Source organism: Camelus ferus, unplaced genomic scaffold, assembly GCF_009834535.1.
Source record: "Camelus ferus isolate YT-003-E unplaced genomic scaffold, BCGSAC_Cfer_1.0 contig385, whole genome shotgun sequence".
NCBI lineage: Eukaryota > Metazoa > Chordata > Mammalia > Artiodactyla > Camelidae > Camelus > Camelus ferus.
In genome coordinates, this window is record NW_022589126.1 from 327,132 (window position 1) to 345,202 (window position 18,071).

Below are 18,071 nucleotides of genomic sequence, written 5' to 3' on the forward strand. Positions count from 1 at the left end.
TCGTATTTTTTGCATTTATATGTTTTTATCAAAGTCTAGTCAGTTCACAACGCTGTGTCAATTTCTGGTGCGCAGCACAGCGCTTCAGTCATACATGCACATACATATATTCCTTTTCATGTTCTTTCTCATTATAGGTCATTACGAGGTATTGAATAGAGTTCCCTGTGCTGCACAGTAGACCCTTGTTGTTCATCTGTTTTATACGCAGCAGTGTGTATCTGCAAATCTTGAAATCATTTTTTGAACATTCAAAACGATACAGATTCGCAAAGATTTCTTAAATCATCAAGATGAAGGTTCAGAGTACTGAGGTGGAGGCTGTACCTTCAGGGACTCAAATGTAACCAAGTGAAGACCTGGTTTTCTCTGGGCCCCACTGAATGCAGGGCAGTGAGAGCCTCCCCCCACCTCCCCACACGGGCCCTCCTCCTGTCCCCCGAGGCAGGCTACCTGGCGGCCCCAGTTTGCCCAGGACAGTCTTGGCTATCTCCTGCTGGCTGGGAGCAGGGACGGGCAGTGTCCCCCCTCACTCAGTGTGAAGGTGGAATTACGCACACGGTTGATTTGAGGCTGGCGGGCTCCACCAGGGCTCAAGGCCCCTCAGCTGGCCCCTGGGCCCCTCTTCTCCTCTTGGTGTGATTAGACCCGTTTCTCCTCCCTGCTCCTCCCTCCTCAGGCTCATATCCTTCAGCCCACACCTGCTGCCGTCAGCATTTGCAAGGACCCCATTCCTGGCAGCACCAACAGGGCGGCTGCAGCCTCGTGCAGGTCGCCAAGCCACAAAAAGCAGCAGCCTGGGTGCGGGTGCAAAGCTACGTAAGCAGCCCTGGTCCTGTCTGTGGACGCGGAGGGGCTCTGAGACCTCATGTGCACATCTCAGAGAAAGTTCTCGAAGGCACCCAGCCAGCCCTGAGGGCAGCTTATGGTCTGTTCCTCCAACAACGGCCTCGAGAGGAAATTTCACTCAAATCCGTAGTAACGGATCTGGCACGTCGGATCTCAGGAGACAAATTCATTCATTCACAACTGAGTATGAATTACCCCCAGGTACGCACTAAGCTGAGTATTATGGAGAGGGAACTGAACAAGGAGCAGATCCTGCTCTCCGTAAAGTTGCAAACGGCTGCAGAAATGGCTACCAAGAAACTCAAATATGAGTAAAAGTGCCAGGAGTTTAGAGAAAGGGTTCTGGGAATTCAGGTTACCGCGTGGATGTGCACAGAAGGCGACCACGCGGCCGCAGCCTCCAAGGAACAGTGACTCCGTTAGAGGAGGCGGACGTACGAGATCAGAGCACTGATCCTGTCTGCCCAGGTCACTGCCCACCCAGGAGACGAGGGCGTGCCTTCTCCAGCCACAGGACAGCTCAGAAGGACAGGGGGGCACATTCCACGAGCAGAGATGCAGGGACCAGAAGCCCAGCTCAGGGGCAGGGAAGGGGTGGATGCCCCCGGCTGGAAAAGCATCTCCATGGTGGGGCTGGGGAGGAGGGGTGGACCAGGCCCTCAGGGCCCTCGGGTGTCAGACAGGAAGGCCACGCTTTAGTCCAAGAGCAGCTCACGAGCCATGGCGAGGACAGCCAAGCTCCGGACGTGGGCCCCGGGCACCCGCGCGCGGACGCACCCACCTGCAAGGAGAACCAGCGCACGCAGGGCCAGCATCCCCACTCTCCGCAGGGCCGCTGTAGCTTCCAGGGGCTCCACAGGCTGCTGGAAAGCCCGACACACTTCAGCAACACTTAGGGAAGAAACAGACAACCTCATTAAAGGGGAAAGTCTGCAACCGGGAGCACCACTTCTCCGTGCAAGGAAAAGTCGTAACACACGTGAAGGAACCGTCTCCCTGCCCGGCCGTCTACTCCACGAAAATCACAGCAGACACGGCTGGAGAGCGGCGGGTCCCCCGTTTCAGTTCAGAGCATCGTGTTGCCCGTGAACCTGAGACGTGCTCTCTCTTGTGGTCATGGGCCAGCCTCCTGAAATGCAAAGGTCCAGGATGGAAGGGCATCAAGACAGAAGGAAAGGGGGAAGTCAAGGTGAGGAAACCGCATGTGCATGTGTGTTTACCTGTATGCACATGTGTGTCTCTGTGTTTACATGTGTGCATGTGTATTTACATGTGTGTTTACATGTGCGCGTGTATTGTGTGCATGTATTGTGTTTGCATGTGTGTGTTTACATGTGTGGGTGGGTTTATGTGTTTACATATGTGTGCATGTATGCATGTTGTATGCTTACGTGTGCACGTGTTTACAACTGCGTGTGCATTTGCGTGTATGCATGTGTGCTTATGTCTGTGCACGTGTGCATGTCTACATGTATGTGTGCGTGCATGCATTTACATGTGTGCGTGTCTCTGCATGCGTTTGCATGTGTGCCTGCATGTGTGCTTATGTCTCTGCACGTGTGTGCACGTGTGCATGTGTGCACATGTATGTGTGTGCACACATGCATGTACGCTTGTCTCCGCGTGTTTGCACATGTGTGTGTACATGTACGTGTGCATGTTGTGTCCTTGCATGTGTGCGCACATTGTGTTTACATGTGTGCATGCATTTGTGTGTGCATGTGTGCGCATGCATTTACATGTGTGCATGTGTGCTATGTCTGTGTGTGTGTCTGCACATGTGCAGGTGTACATGTGTGTGCTTGTCTCTGCATGCATGTGTTTGCACGTGTGCATGTGTGCACATGTATGTGTGCATGCATGCATTTACATGTGTGCTATGTCTCTGCATGTGTTTGCACTGTGCATGTGTGCACATGTGTGCGTGCATGCATGTGCGCTTATGTCTCTGCATGCGTGTGTGTTTGCACATGTGCATGTGTGTACATGTATATGTGTGCGCGTGCATGGATGCTGGTCTTTATGGAGCCCACTCGAGCGATGTGGAAAAAGCGGCTTTATTAAAAGCTGGTCTGGGGGCTCATTCTCCACATCACCCAAGTGGACTCCACAAAGCCCAGCACTCACGCAGGTAACATGTACTTTGAATAAACTGCAGGGTTTTAATTGTCACAAATTCCTTGTGCCAAAGTGACCGTGGACACGGAAGCAGAAGAGTGGTTATTTGACAGTCGGTGTGGGGTCACCAGCGGCCACTGCCGGCCTCACTCAGCAGAGGAAGGCGCTGAGCTGTCCCAGGTCCTGATCTGCTGACCACCAGTGTGGGGAACATGGTCCAGGGGAGCATTTCACAAGCTAATGCATCTTGTGGACGGTCTGGGGGCCTGCCGCAGGCTTGGGCTGGGCCGGGGGTGGGGGGGACAGGCTGGAAACTGCATTTCTGATCAGCTCTCAGCTGAGGCTGCTGGTCCCCCGACCTCACACTGTGAAGCAAAGGGGATACACATGTCCCCCAACCCCCTCAGGTGGACACCGTGCTCTGTTTATCCCACACGGCGCTGGGAAGGCTTCAGACACGAGGGAAGAGCAGGTGGAGATGCCTGCCTTCTCCCTCTGATCGATTTAGGGGTGTAAACAGTTCAGAAGCAGGTTCCCTCGGAAATGGAATTTGATTCTAACTGGGAGTAACACAGATGGGGCATGAGCTCACGAAAGAGAGGGCTGCTGAACGAGGCCCTGCAGCGGGGAGGGGACAAGGGGCCAGAGGGCTCTCTGGGATAGAACACAGAGGATTCAGGTCTGGCGTGATCAAGCCTCCCTTCCCTGTACAACTGTAGGCACCAAAGCAGGAGGCAGGAAAAATGAATTCTGCCCAGATGTGCTCTAGACAGCCGACCTCTGCCATCAGGGCGTCTGAGCTCCAGGAACCTCGTGGTGAATCTTCAGGATGTTAATGGAACTTTCCACCTTTTGAGGGGTTTTGCAATGGTTCTTATTACTTTATTTTAAGCTAATTTTTTTGCCTAGATGTCCGTGGTTGTTGTTTTATTACTAATATGTTTCATGGGTTAAACCCACATCTCTGAAATTTATTTTATCGTAGAACCCTTACCACACCCCAGAAAGGTATCACAGTTACCCCTGCTTTACACACACAGGGAGGTTCCGAAAGCTTAAAGGGGGTGGCGAGGGTGAAGCTTAGTGGTAGGGGGTGTGCCTAGCAGGCACCAGGTCCTGGGTTCACCCCCTAGTACCTTCGTTAAAAAATAAATAAACCTAATTTCCTCCCCCCTCACCGAAAACTAAAATAAAATAAAAATAAAGTGATGTCATTAAAAAAAAAAAAAAAAGAAAGAAAGAAAGCTGACAGGACTTGCCTAGATTCAGAAAGCTACTGAACATCAGAGCCAAGACTCACATCGAAGTCAGGCCAGTCGGCCTTAAACCCACAACCAGCGGGGGTTTCTGTTTGAGGCATCCTGTGAACTCCTCACTCGGGAAGTCCACGATCACAGGAGAGTGAAACGGGAGGAAGGGTGCAAGCAAGGTATCACCCGAGTAGAATGAAGCTGGGAGCCAAGCCGTGTGAATTTAAAAGCTGGGGTGGCCAGTTCCCAGCCCAGTAGCTTCCAGTCTCGGGACACAGTGCAAACCCCCTCCATGAAGAACCGCCAGCACTGGGCCTTTCAAGAACAGGTTTCTTTCTTTCCATCATTTTTAAACTTTGGGTGTTTTATTTTTAAACCAAGGAATATTGTTTTTCTCCAGGTCCCGCCCCAGCTCCACCTTCTATCTGCGTGTCACACGGCAGGACCCCGGGCTGCCGGGGCACGTGGCCAGAAGCACCTGCGTACCTCCCTGGCCTTGGGCCCCGTGAATCAAATAACAGGATTTCACTTTCGAAAAGAGAATTCACTTTGGAAAAACCTGGAATAAATTCATATAGTATTTTTTTTTCTTCCTCCTCACCTCTATTCACTCTTTTTTGCTTAAAATTGAAATATATTCAGATACAATGTGCCCATTTCTGGTGCACAGCACCGTGTCCCCATCATGCACATACACACATATATTCATTTCCATATTCTTTTTCATTAAAGGTTATTGCAAGATATTGAATATAGTTCCCTGTGCTCTACAGAAGACACTTGGTTTTTTTTTCATCTGTTTTTATATATAGTTTATATATATATATATACACATATAAACATTTATAACTATATACCGTTTTATATATAGTTTTGTATATATACTAACGTATGTATTGTTTTTATATATATACTAACATTTGCAATCTCAAACTCCCAAATCTACCCCTTCCCACCAAATGCCAAATAATGAACCAAACAGCGAAGAGGCTGGACTTGAGCCATTCCCTGGGGAAGCCAACTCCAGAGTGTAATGTACGTTCAAGTCCAGAAGGACCGCCCACCCTGGTTCAGTGCAGCTCCTGCGTGGCTCTATTTTGCGGTTACTGCAGCGGGGAGGAAAATGAAGAGAATTTAGGGGCTTTCTTACCTTTGATCTGACAGTGAAACCTCCTGCCAGTATTCAGTCCATGCAATTAAGCCCTTCAGGAATTTCTCGCAACGTGGTACCAGTGTGAGGGGGAAAGGGGAATCAGCCTGCCCCTTCTCCGGCGTCTCTTCTGCTCCTGACGTGATGTTCTTTCCAGCGGTGGCGTTAATGAAAATCTCAGCAATGGGCTGAAGCCAGGTTCTCAGGGAATGTGCCCAGTGAGGGCTGTTTTGCAGAAGCTCCTTCTGCAGGAGAGCCATCGCACCCAGCACCGTCGCGAGCGCCTCTCCGAGCTGTTGACGAGTTACGTTCTGAATCACAGAGGTGCTGAAAAGCAAAGCGTCACTCGCACCACGCGAGTAGTCCCTTGTGAGTCCACTGGGGACCCCCACCATGGTTTTTATGGCTTTCCAAAGCTCGTCTGGATGCCGAGCCGATGACAGCAACAGATCAAAAACCTTCCGGACATCCTCTCCCAAGTCGTTCCAACGAGCTTCTAAGATGCGACCAATCCCCCGTCTCCAGTAAGCCTCTATTTCTGTGCTGTTTTGTGAGAGCATTTCACGCAGAAACAGGACCACGTTTTGAGGTCTTCCCCACGCTGTGTCTTGAGGGCCATCACGAGTGGAACTTGGATTCGAGAATAAAAACTCTATCTGGTTGGCGATGTTATTTATAGGAATTAAGCAAGCCAGGATTTCTTCCCACAAGCCGACAGAATCCACGGGAAACCCTTCGGTCTCATTGTTAAATGCTACCACGAGATGTTCCACGTCTCCCGCATCGATGTTCACAGAACTTAGAAACCCAGCTATCTCTTCCGAAAGATCATAAAGCTTTTCGGACTGGTTCACATAAGCGAATACGCGAGCTGACGTGTTGAAAATATCAGAGTCCTGTGAGCTATTAGGTTTGACTCCAATCATCCCAAAAGCCAAGTCGAGAAACGGTGTCAACAAGGCATCTATCTTTTCAAATAGTAACTGATGCCCTTTTTTCACAGTAGCTGTTTCATTCACGACATTTCGAACACTTTGTTGCAAAACGGAATAAAGAGTGTCGAAGATTTTCATGGTGTCATTGGCGCTGGCGGTGAAACGAGCTGCAACCAGAGAGGCCAACCTCCTTGAAATGCCCTTGGCCAGGTTGAGAAGTCCCACGGTGGAGTTCACGGACGTGGCTAGATGTCTCAAAGCAGCACCGTCCTGCACCAGCGTGATCAGAGCATCAGACATTTCCAGGAGGGGCTCCAGGACCTGACCGTGCCCACCAGCTCTTGCGATCACACCAAGCAACCTCTCGGTAATTTCCAGCGTTGCTCTGTTTCTTAGAAGGAATGAGTTATTTGCCAAGGAAAGCAAGTCAGTTAAATTGGCAAGTATGACTTCTTGGAGGGCAGGGTACGCGCCAAGGAAGTCCTTAACAGGGGAGTTCGAGAGCGTGTCCAGGAGACCTGCCATCCCGGCTGAAGCTTCTCTCACGAGGCGAAGAGCTGCCCTCAGATCTCGATTGAGTTTGACAAGGTCCTCGGAACCGTTCTTCTGTGAAAACAAGTGCTTCACTGCCGCCGTAAGAAACCCCAAATCGTTATCTGTCCTGTTTTTCAGTAAGGTTTCCGTGAGAAGACGGGTAAATAAATCTCTCATGAACGTCCATCCTTGATCATTATCCAAATAGAATCCTCCACCATCTACTGTAAATGGGTGTCTGACTAAATGGTACAGAGTCTCCTTTAAAGTCGAAAAAATGTTCCTCAATCTGTCTTCTTTCACGGAGGTAAGAAATTGATCCGCTTTCAAAATGTCTAGGATTTTATCCTTTGGGACAAAACTGTAAATATGTATATATATTTTTAATTTCACGGTTAGCAGTGGAAAGATTTAAAACATACACAGTTGGCCTTTGAACAACCCAAAGGTTACAGGCACAGACCCTCTGCGTAGATGAAAATTTCAGTGTAACTTTGCAGCCGACCCTCCGTGTCTACACTTCTGTATTCATGGGTTCAACCCACCACGGACCAGGTGGTGCTGTAGTGCGTATAAATGGGGAAAATCTACGGGTAAGTGGGCCCATGCAGTTGTTCAAAGATCAGCTGTGCTTTTTTTCTTTTTTTTTTTTTTTTTTTTTTTTTTTGCTTTCTAGTAGCAAGATGGGAGAATAAAATTGATACTTTCCAAATGAAAATTAATATTTTGTAGCCAAAGAATGAAAACAGTGGATGAATTTCATGGATAATTTCATTACAACGCCTCAGATCTAACACCCGTAAAAAGCCGTGTACTTTTGCTCTTAGAAAAGAAAGGAGCATAAAATGAGGATAAGGTGATTGTCAGTGTAAAAGGCAACATCTTTCTGGATGTTCAGCGTCCTAGCGAGTCACAGGGACATCATGGTGGCTCTGTGACGTCTCAGCTTGGCCAGGCGGAGTGACAGCCCCAGCACCCCTTCCTTGTACATGTCCCGTCTGGCCGAGCCACACGGACGATTCCCTCGAGAGAGCGGAGGATGGCTATTCTGGAGCAGCATAAACGCCAAGACACGTTAAACTGATGCTCTGAACAGGTTTTGCAGATTTAACTAGACTCTGCACCCCCAGCAGTCAGCTGTAAGCTGGTGAGATGGGACACTGCCCTGGGTAAGCCTGGCTTCACCACGTGGAAGGTCTTCAGAGAGCGTTTAGGGCCTCCTGACCCAGCAAACCCACCTAGACACAGCATCCTTCCTGACCGCATACCCACTGACTCCGGACCCGCTCGGCCAGCCCCCCAAAGGGTGGCGGCCAATTCCTTGCACGAAACCCTTGTTCTGGTTCTGCCTCTGTGGTTGAGCCCTGACTGACACAGACACAGAATTAGAATTTCCCTCCAGCCGTCTCACTGGCAAGCTTCAAAAGGGATTAAAAAATAAAGATATGTGGGGGAAAAAAAATAATCTATCAGTTTTAAAATTTTAAAGTTTGATCAATTCCAAATGTAAACATCACAGCAGATTCATTGGAACGAAAATATTTAAACCCTTCATTTGTGACTAGACAGTTAATGCATTAACTCAAAATACGCCCATGGTATATATGCATATACATATAGAATAACTAATTTCTCAATTCTATATGAAATAGAATTTCTTAATTATCTCCATAATCCAAAAATATAGGAAACCGCAGTAAGTGATTAATTGCCAGGGGACAGGTTTATATACATGTTCACTACTAGTTAGATGACAATCATCAAAAATTATTTACCCTTGATGTTCATTAAGACCAACATTCACCTCGAAGATGGTTCAGAGGTGCTTGTACAACACGATTATTGACATTCGTATATTCCAGGAAGCAAAGCGGATTGTAACACACAGCGCCTATAAAAGCAGACTCACCTCATCTCTGCCGAGGTATCTCCGTGGACATCTTTGAGCAGAAGAGCTGTTTCATCCCCAGAATTTTCCTTTAGAAAAAATGAGAAGAATGTTTCCAAAAGCTGTTCCGTGAAATCCGCCATGCTCCTCAGAGGGACGGTGAGCCTCTCGCCATCCTCCGACGGCATCTGGTTCAAGGCGCGGCCAATGAAATCCACTACCCAAAGGTCCACATCACTTACATTCACGGCTGCTAAGGTATCGGTCCGATTGCTCAGGAATCTTTCAAAAAGCAGCCGAACAACTGAGAAATTAGTTAGCCGTTCTTGGTTGAGCAGACGAGGGAGAAAGACAACGTTCAAATGACCTTCCCCAGACACGTTTCTGAGATAACCCCAAAGGGCGGCAACGTCTTTGGTCAACGAGGCTGTACCATCAGCTGAACTCCCGTCGGCCGCAAGGAGCAATAACGTTTGTATCATTCTGGAGTAACCTCCCTTTGTGTATTCATGAAGCCACTTGTTTACAGCCAATAAAAAATCTTCAGCAATTTCCAACGCCTTCAGGGACAATGAATCCAGGCTTTCCAAAAAACGGGCAAGCTGCAAAGTTATGTCTTGAAGAAGCACTGAACTGAGCCGTTTGCATTTCTTTGTTTCTTTCAGAAAACAGGGGCCTGATACTCAAGTCATGGGTGAGATCTTCCAGGATTCGGTCAAACTCAAGCCCAAGTTCTTCAAGGCTAGAAGCAGCCTCACTTTTTTTAATAAAACTTGACAATGCTTGTAAAGCACGACCCGTAAGGTTTGCATTCAGAAACATCACGAAGGGGGAGACGAGAGAATTCGTACTGTTCCCTAGGCTCTGGTCGCCAGAAAGCAAGTTTATTACCCTTTCCAAATTTAAGAAAGTATTATTTCGAGCAGACGCTTCTGCTTCGTCAACGTTTAAACTACCTAGCTTGTCAAGAAGGTTGCCATCCAATGTGACTTTCGTAAAGTTGACATTTTTTAATTTCTCTATAATTTTCAAAGCAACTTGCTTGATGGGCCCACGGGGACAAAGTTCAGAGAGGCTCCCCCTGCTGTGATTTCCAGGAGCCGGGACAAATGGCAACACCTTTTGCCAAAACTCTTGCACATTTTTCACCAGCAGCGTTCTAACACGGAAGACTTCAGACAGCTCTAGAAGAATGGAGTTCCAGTCCATTAATTCATGCATCGCACAGACCACTTTCCTAGTTACTTCCTCCTGTGAGCCTTCGTTTAAACACCGTGACTCCTCCCCTGGGGCAGACAGACGCAGGTGGGCAAGTACGCCGGCCACGCCGCTGTACAAGGCCGGGAACGTGAGCACGTGGGCAGCACAGCTTTCGAACTCGGGGTTCTGCCGGAGTCCAGAAGCTGAGTGATTCCCGCACCAAAACACGGGGAGACAAGTTAAAGCCTCGGAAAGAACTTCTGGTTTATCTGAGATGAGTTCAATCATGGCCGAAAGAGTTTTGATGACCTCGGCGAAGTCTTCCTTGCTGACGTTGGCGATGCGGGTGCCGTGGAGAAGGGTGAAGTTGTAGACGTCCTTGAGGGCGGCCGTGACGTTTTTGTCCGCCGCTCCCCGCAGGAGCCTCACGGCGTGAGGGAGCCCGTAGTACGCGTCCACCACGGCGCTCACGTCATCTTTAGGAAACAGACGTGAGAGCCTCAGCAGGTGGTTGACATTCCAGGCGCGGGAGCTGTCTACAAGCTTCTCCATCAGGTCAACGAGCAAGTTGACCCCCAAACCGCCAGGACCTAACCGGCTGACATTCTGAAAGAAACCCACCAGGCTGTCACCGATTTGTTCCACCTGACCTACCAGCAGGTCTATGTCCGTCTTCTTGAGATTGCGCAGGAGAGAAGCCACCTTCTTTACGACCTGGAAATTGCCTGGGCCTTGCGGAATATTGTGATAAACTGAGGGCATCAGGGAGCTGAACGCGTCCCTCGCCAGTTGCATGCTGAGACCCACAGCTTTCAGCATTTCGTGCGCACTTGTTCTGGGTGGATGCTGGGGATCGTGAGATAAATTGAGAGCAAGGTAACCAGCCAACTGATACAATGAGTTGCCTACACCGTGTATGTCTGTTTCCCTTGCACTGGCAGCAAATACCTGTAAAATTTTTTCAGTTTTAGAAGAGGTGTCATTTCCCAGGACGTTAGCGGAAATACCTTTCACGAGTGTTTGAACTCCCTTCCCCAGAGCTGCCAAACGTGGCCAGATGTTTTGAAACCGATGTGGCGTTTTGTCTGCTCTTTCGATGGGTTTTAGAATCAGCTCAGTGAAACGTGTCCAATTGGACTGAGATGGAAAGTCGAAGTCTCTCGTCAAGTGGCTGATAACCATCTTGACTTGGTTTGTGGAATCATTGAAAAGAGTCGATAAAATCTCAAATTCGGGAACCCCTTCTTTCTCAAAGACTGTAGCAAGTATCGCGTTCAGCAAGGCAGTCACATTTTTTAAGTAAGCATTCACACAATTCATATTTGATGTATTCGGTGAACAGCTGGGTTCCATTCCAGGCAACATCCAAGTAACAAGCTTCAAGGTGGAGTTAATTTTGTCTTCCACGTCCGCAAAGCTCCCCAAAATGCCCTGAGGACGGCCTTGTGAAAAGCTGGAGTTACCCATCACACACAGACGGTTGACGGCGTCTATCCACGCAACGCACCCCTCCAGTCTGCTAACTGCATCCTCGGAGGAAAACGTGGAATTTAACACGGCCAGAAGGTGCCACATCCTCTGTGAAGTATTTACACAGAATAGGCCACCTTCCAAAATAAACTCCGTAACATTTCGGAAGACGTCAGCACAGGACAGTAAATCTCGGTCGTGAGACACATTTTTAAGAAATAATAGTGTTTCTCTCAGGCGAGGAATGAGACTTTCAAACTCTGCTTCATAATTTGAGAGGTTATTTGAAAGAAAGCGATGGGTCCAATGGACACGTCTCTCCGTCTGTTCTGAAGTGTTGCTCAACTGCATGAAAACATCAAGCACAGAACGTAAGAACTCTCTGCTCCCAGGCGTGTTTGATGGGAGTGACTTTAGCTGACTCAGGGCAGTTTCCACGGTGAAGAGGAATTTCTCCACGTGGTCCAGGCGGAGCAGCTTTGCTCTGACTAACCCATCTCTTAATGCTGCCGAGAGGCCCTTAAGACTCAGAACGTTGTCCCAATCGTGAAAGCCATCTGGTGGGGTTAAATTTGTAAACAAATGTAGTAAGAGGCGAGCAGGGTGATGGGTGGGAAACAGTCCCGGGCAGCCCTGAGGAATGTTCACATCTCCTTCCAGCTCACCTAAAAGCTGAGTGAGGCCATCGTGGAGAGGACTGAGAACACTCACGTCCAGCTGACACATCTGAGCCACGCATGTGCAGATTTCAGTCCACATCTGAAGCCATGAGACGGTGCAGTGGACCCCCATAAACTCACTGAGCTTACTGCCGTTGGCTGAGGGGCTGGAAAGGATCTGAGCCCACGGAGGAATGACTGAAGACCCCCCATCTATCGAATAGTTCACAGGAGAAATGCTTTTATCACCCAAAACAGAGCATTCATTGCCCAGCAGGGCTTCTACTGAGCCGTTGAAGAGCTGGCTCACGTACTGAAGCAAAGCAACACGGAAATCCTCGTCCACGGTGAAGAGCTGCCTGAGGCCCGTCAGAGTCGCGTGGATCGCTGCCGTCTCTGGGCCCTCTGTAGACACTGGGGTTTGGGCTTGACGCTCCAAAAAGTTAAAAATCGCAAGCAACTGCTGACAAGAAGATGCTTCAGAAATTCCCCCGAGAACCCTCGCTGTTTCATGGAAGAACGCGATTGCTTTACTGACGTCTTGGAGATCAAACTGCTTTGTGAGGTTCAAAATGTGTTTTGAGGTTTGTGTCAGGGGAGACAGCAAAGATTCTCCACTCCGAATGCTCAAGAACTGATATATGCTTTGGTAAAATGAAGAATAAATCTGCAGAAGCAAGGCTGCGTCTGGGTCCTGGAAGACACTGACATACAGATGAGTCAACATTTGATCAACGTCTCGTTTCTGAGGTTCCGAAAGGGCTGAGAAACGATCAGATGCGTTCCTCAGGGCGTAGACTGTGTCCACAGCTTTCGAGACCTGCTCCTGCCTCAGAAATCCAAATTCTTGGAGACTTTTTATCATAATTTCACTTAGACGAACAAAATCCATTTCCGTGGCTGGCGATGTAGGCCCATCTAAATGGAACAACTGGGATAAATTAAGGCTTTTCCTGAGAACCGTCTCACTTTCTGGATCAGAAAAATTTGCAACTGTAGGCAAGATTTCCAGTTTAGCTTTTTCTCCTTCCAAAAGGCCATGCATCCACAAATCCAGTAACTTGGGGTTAATTTGAAAAAGCACCAGTTCCATGAGTCTCGAGATATTTCTTGATTCCTTCCTTACCCAGAGACTTTCAAGAGTTTGGACTTTTTTGATCATCTCTTCGCCGGATTCCAGAAGTGTCTGCATAGATGGGTCTCTCTCTAAACTTTTAAAACGACTTATCCACAAATGACTTGTATTTAGAATAGTCTCGGGGAGAAATGAGAGGTTACGGAATCTGGGAGCCCTGTCTGAGTCGAAAAGATTCGGCAATAAAAATTTCTCCAAATATTCCATGAAAGATAAAAGAAAGCCCACATGCTCATCCCCAAGGGCGTGCAACTTCTTTTCCACCAGCAGAAGTCCCTCTGTGGAAGTTAAGACCCTGTAATAGTAACAGAACTGTTTCAGAATCAGAAAAAAATCAATCAATCAAGTCAAGACGAATTCAACCTACCATATTTTTTCAAGATGATAAACTGGTCTGTAGTGAAACATAAATGAAATGTTGACTGCAAAGTGTGGTTTCCCAACAGGAATTAAATTAACGTGAGCATTTGGCAATGCGTTAGAAACCTGCAAACGCAGCTGAGCTTAAAGCCCACTTCCTGCACCAAAAACAACGCACTGCAAATTACTTTACTCAGTGGGTTTCTACGCCTGATCATTAAAGATAAGTTTGCAAGTTGGGGGGAGGGTACAGCTCAGGGGTAAAGCGCGTGCTTAGCATGCACGACGTCCTGGGTTCAATCCCCAGCCCCTCTTCCAAAAAATAAGTAAGTAAACCTAATTACTGCCGTCCACCCACACACACACACACACACACACAAAACCCTAAGTAAATAAAGTGAGCTAGAAAATGTAAAGGAAAAGATATATTATGGAAAAAAAGATAAGTTTGCTATTTATGCCAGAAGAATCCTGGGATTCAATGTCTTCTTACATCTCAGATCCCCCTCTCGGCCGCGGCGAGAGGTGTTAGGACTCGCTGCTGTAGGGTTTAAGGGCGGCTGGCGGGACTTCCTGCTCCAGGAAGCAATCCCAGCGCTCTTTGCACAAGGCCAGGCTCCCCACCGTCAGAATCCCCTCCTGTAACTCGTCCTGCTCTTGTTTTCAACGTACTTGAACACCGCGCGGAGCAGGTGAAGCGCAGCCCGGACGCCGTCCTCCACGTGCACGTTGTGCGCGAACAGCCCCGGCAGGGAAAGGAGGAAGTCCCAGACCTGGCGCTGCCGGAGCAGACGTTCCAGTGTCGCTATCGCCTCCTCGGTCTGATTGAGGTCCATCTGACAGAAGGAAAATGCCCCAAGGTTCCCTCTTTAGTTTCGTGCATCAGTTAAATGATGGGGGTGGGGGCGGAGCTGCAAAGCTCTTAAGGATGCAGAACCCGGGGTGGTGGAGAGTCACGCCGAATCCGTCACTATTTGGAACAGGGGAGATTTCAAAGTCAGTCCGTAGGTGTTTTTGTTTTGTTTTGTTTTGTTAACGTTGTGGAAGTTTGGGCGTAGAGGCAGAGGTCTGTTTTTGTAACAAGCTGGAGCGATTTCTGAGATTCTGAGATAGATTTTGGACAGAAAAGATGACCTGTTCAATACGAACAGAACTGGAAGCCCCACTGTTATTCTGGGTGTTTCCGTTCCTACACGGACCACAGTCCCAGCTGACGCCCAGGGTCCGTAACTGGGGTGTCCACCCAAACAAAACGCCCTCCCCGCTCCCCCCACCAGCACCACGCTGGTTTTGACGGAACGGTCAAGAGACTCTAAGTCTGGAGGAAAGTAAAGATTTTAAATGCGGTTAAAAGAGTATTTTGACAACAGAGTCATGACATAAAACCAGGGGGGAGGGTGTAGCTCAGTGGTGGACCACGTGCTTAGCATGCACGAGGTCCTGGGTTCAATCCCCAGTGCCTCCTCTAAAAATAAATTATTAAGTAAACCTAACTACCCTCAACCAAGGAGAAAAAAAAATATTCCAGGGCAGTTCAATGTTCAGTTCAACCATCTGCCTCCCCCCGGGATCTGAAGGACCGATAGCAACACCGACCCCAGGCCTCCGATGGTCCAGCGCGACATCAGCCCCCTACCCGGGTGTGAAAACCTAAAACGCGCCCGCACGTTGTCAAACGTCCTGGGAAAGTGGAACGTCCCCACGCTGAGAACAAGCGCCTTCACCGAGGGGATGTGCTGCAAGGAAAGCCAAGGTGTGGGCCAAGCACATGACCCTCCGTCCTGACGGGGTCAGATGGACCGTGAGGCCGTCCTATAAGGCCACTCGCTCTGGGTCACCCACCACCCTCGGGGCCTCACGGTGCCCCTTCTGCTTTCTCCAGGCCCGGAGCCCGGCGTGGGAACAGTAAACCTCAGCTTTGCACCCATCTCGTGAGTGGCTGCCGGAGGTCCCGGACCCTTCCCCGCACAGCGCTACTGAAGGTCAAACCCTCAGGGACAGGGGCTGGAAAAACAAACTCAAAGCCGGTGTTTTGAACGTTACGTCCCCGAAGACTGAGTTTCAGGCTTTTGTGAAGATACTTACTGATAAAAAGCTGGAGCCATCAGAGGCACCTACAAGAAAGAAGATTTCAGAGAGCTTAGTTCACTCAGCAGTCAGAACGCTCTGCCCAGCGCCTGTCTGGGTTCTAAAACCACGCGGACCATCCCAGAATCCTGGCCCGGGAGACAGCTACGCCCACACTGATGAACGTAAACAGGACTCTAAAGCCATTCTGGGTCTCACAGCCGCACGGGAGCAGAGCGTGGACAGCTGGACGGATTTACTTGCCTGGGGTCTTGGATCTTTCTACCCAGAGTTCTTGTAAGTTTTGTGCCTTGTCCATCATTTTGTAAATTTCCTCGGCGAGGTCCTGGATCTCCATCAAGAAGGCCAGGTCGTTGATCTCCTCGCCACGGCCGATTATACTCTGGAACCTAGACGAACTTTAGAGAAATGGAATAAATACCACAAGTAGGAGTCTTCAAGGCTCGGCGTCTTCAAGGTCCTTGACACCCAACGCTGAAGTGTTTCCACGAACCTCGTACCAACTGCCCCGAACAGCCCACCTTACTGGGCCTTTGCCCAGAATGGAAAGTAGCTTTTTTAAAAACTTGGCCAATTTAAAGTTAGGAAGCGGTTCTCCACCTCTTTATCATCTGTGAGGCTCAACCACATTATTTATTAGTTATGTCCTTTTTTTCACGTGTTCCACACACATTAGCCAGCGTGCCCAAGTCATGAATCCTTCAGTAAAGCCAATTAAACCTATAAAATATACCCAGTTAACCTCTGAAACAAACAAGCAGCTCATACAACTTAGTAACAACAAAAACAAAAAAAACCCAACCCAAACATGGGTAGAAGACCCAAACAGACATTTCTCCAAAGAAGACGTACATCCAGATGGCCAGCAGGCATATGAAAGGGTACTCAGCATCGCTAATGATCAGAGAAATGCAAGTCAGAACTACAGTGAGGTATCACCTCACACCGGTCAGAATGGCCGTCATTCAAAAGTCCACAAATGACAAATGCTGGAAAGGCTGTGGAGAAAAGGGAACCTTCCTACACTGCTGGTGGGAATGCAGTTTGGTGCAGCCACTGTGGAAAGCAGTATGGAGATTCCTCAAAAGACTAGGAACAGACTTACCATATGACCCAGGAATCCCACTCCTGGGCGTATATCCAGAAGGAACCCTACTTCAGGATGACACCTGCACCCCAATGTTCATAGCAGCACTATTTACAATAGCCAAGACATGGAAACAGCCTAAATGCCCATCAACAGATGACTGGTAAAGAAGATGTGGTATATTTATACAATGGAATACTACTCAGCCATGAAAAATGATTAAATAATGCCATTTGCAGCAACATGGATGTCCCTGGAGATTGTCATTCTAAGTGAAGTAAGCCAGAAAGGAAAGAAAAGCACCATATGAGATCGCCCATATGTGGAATCTAAAATATGATGCAAATGAACTTATTTACAAAACAGAAAGTGACTCCCAGACAAAGAAAACAAACATATGGTGACCAAAGGGAGAAGGAGGAAGGGATAAATTGAGAGTCGGGGATTAACAGATACATATGACTATATATAAAATAGATAAACAACAAGGATTTATTATACAGCACAGGGAACTACATTCAATATCTTGGAATAAACTGTAATAGAAAAAATAGGAAAATAAAAATATACACACATACATATGTATAACCGAATCACTTTGCTGTACACCTGAAACTAACACAATATTGTAAATCAACTATACTTCAATTTAAAAACTTTAAGAAATTAAAATTTTAAATTTTAAGTAAAATTAAAGTAAAATTGACTCATTGAATTTTTGCTGTTTTCACACTATGTAATTCTAACTGAAAAATGATGATAAAATGGCTATGTTCTTCTTAACTTTTTATACATTTTTACATATATATATCATGTATGGGGGAAGATATTTTTTTCCTAGTAAACAAGAGGGAACATTCGCACGACCTTTAAAATCAGCACCATCTCCCCCTGTCTACATCTGATCTCAGATTCAGTGGGGATTTATTTTAATCGGTATGAAGCTGCTGATTTAAAAGAGAGATTTGTTTCACAAGTGGCTGGGAGCTTGTTAAAGTAAGCAGGTGCCCAATTATGTGCACCACGTCCAAGAGGGAAAAAAGTAAAACTGGGGAAATTGTTCCTGATTGGAAAATTATAGAACCTGTTAGATTTTTTTAAATTCCAAACCCTTTACTAGACAGATTACAGTGTGAAGGAAGCGGACGAGGGAGGAACAACTCTGACTCCGCGTTGGGTCTGTTTCTTTTACTTTCAACTTCGAATCTGTTGCTTTTGTTATAAGTTAATCACTAAAGGGATGTTGCCTACAAGCTTAAAGTGTACACGATGGCCCATCTCTGGGAACCCTGCCTCCCAGGAAATGAGCATTAAGCTAAAGTACCTTTGTTTAGCTCCCAGGAAGCAT

At 47.8% G+C, this 18,071-nt stretch overlaps 3 protein-coding genes across 3 annotated transcripts in view; all 3 read right to left on the reverse strand.

The window, feature by feature from the left end:
- The window catches only part of ABCA13 (ATP binding cassette subfamily A member 13), a 149,130-nt gene extending 139,907 nt beyond the window's left edge, over nt 1-9,223 (reverse strand). The window contains 3 exon segments of the mRNA XM_032476330.1: nt 1,631-1,740; nt 5,368-7,197; nt 8,746-9,223. Of these exon segments, the coding sequence (XP_032332221.1) occupies nt 1,631-1,740; nt 5,368-7,197; nt 8,746-9,206 (2,401 nt within the window). The 5' untranslated portion in view covers nt 9,207-9,223.
- A 12-nt stretch (nt 9,224-9,235) lies between these two features.
- On the reverse strand, nt 9,236-15,657 carry LOC116662582 (ATP-binding cassette sub-family A member 13-like). The gene is made up of 3 exons (XM_032476331.1): nt 15,634-15,657; nt 14,221-14,384; nt 9,236-13,483 (listed from the first exon to the last, which is right to left on the reverse strand). The coding sequence occupies exons 2-3, from the start codon at nt 14,382-14,384 to the stop codon at nt 9,268-9,270; spliced, it is 4,380 nt and encodes a 1,459-aa protein (XP_032332222.1). The 5' UTR covers nt 15,634-15,657; the 3' UTR covers nt 9,236-9,267.
- A 214-nt stretch (nt 15,658-15,871) lies between these two features.
- The window catches only part of LOC116662591 (ATP-binding cassette sub-family A member 13-like), a 32,952-nt gene continuing 30,752 nt past the window's right edge, over nt 15,872-18,071 (reverse strand). Inside the window, 1 exon segment of the mRNA XM_032476360.1 lies at nt 15,872-16,034. Coding sequence (XP_032332251.1) covers nt 15,872-16,034 — 163 coding nt within the window.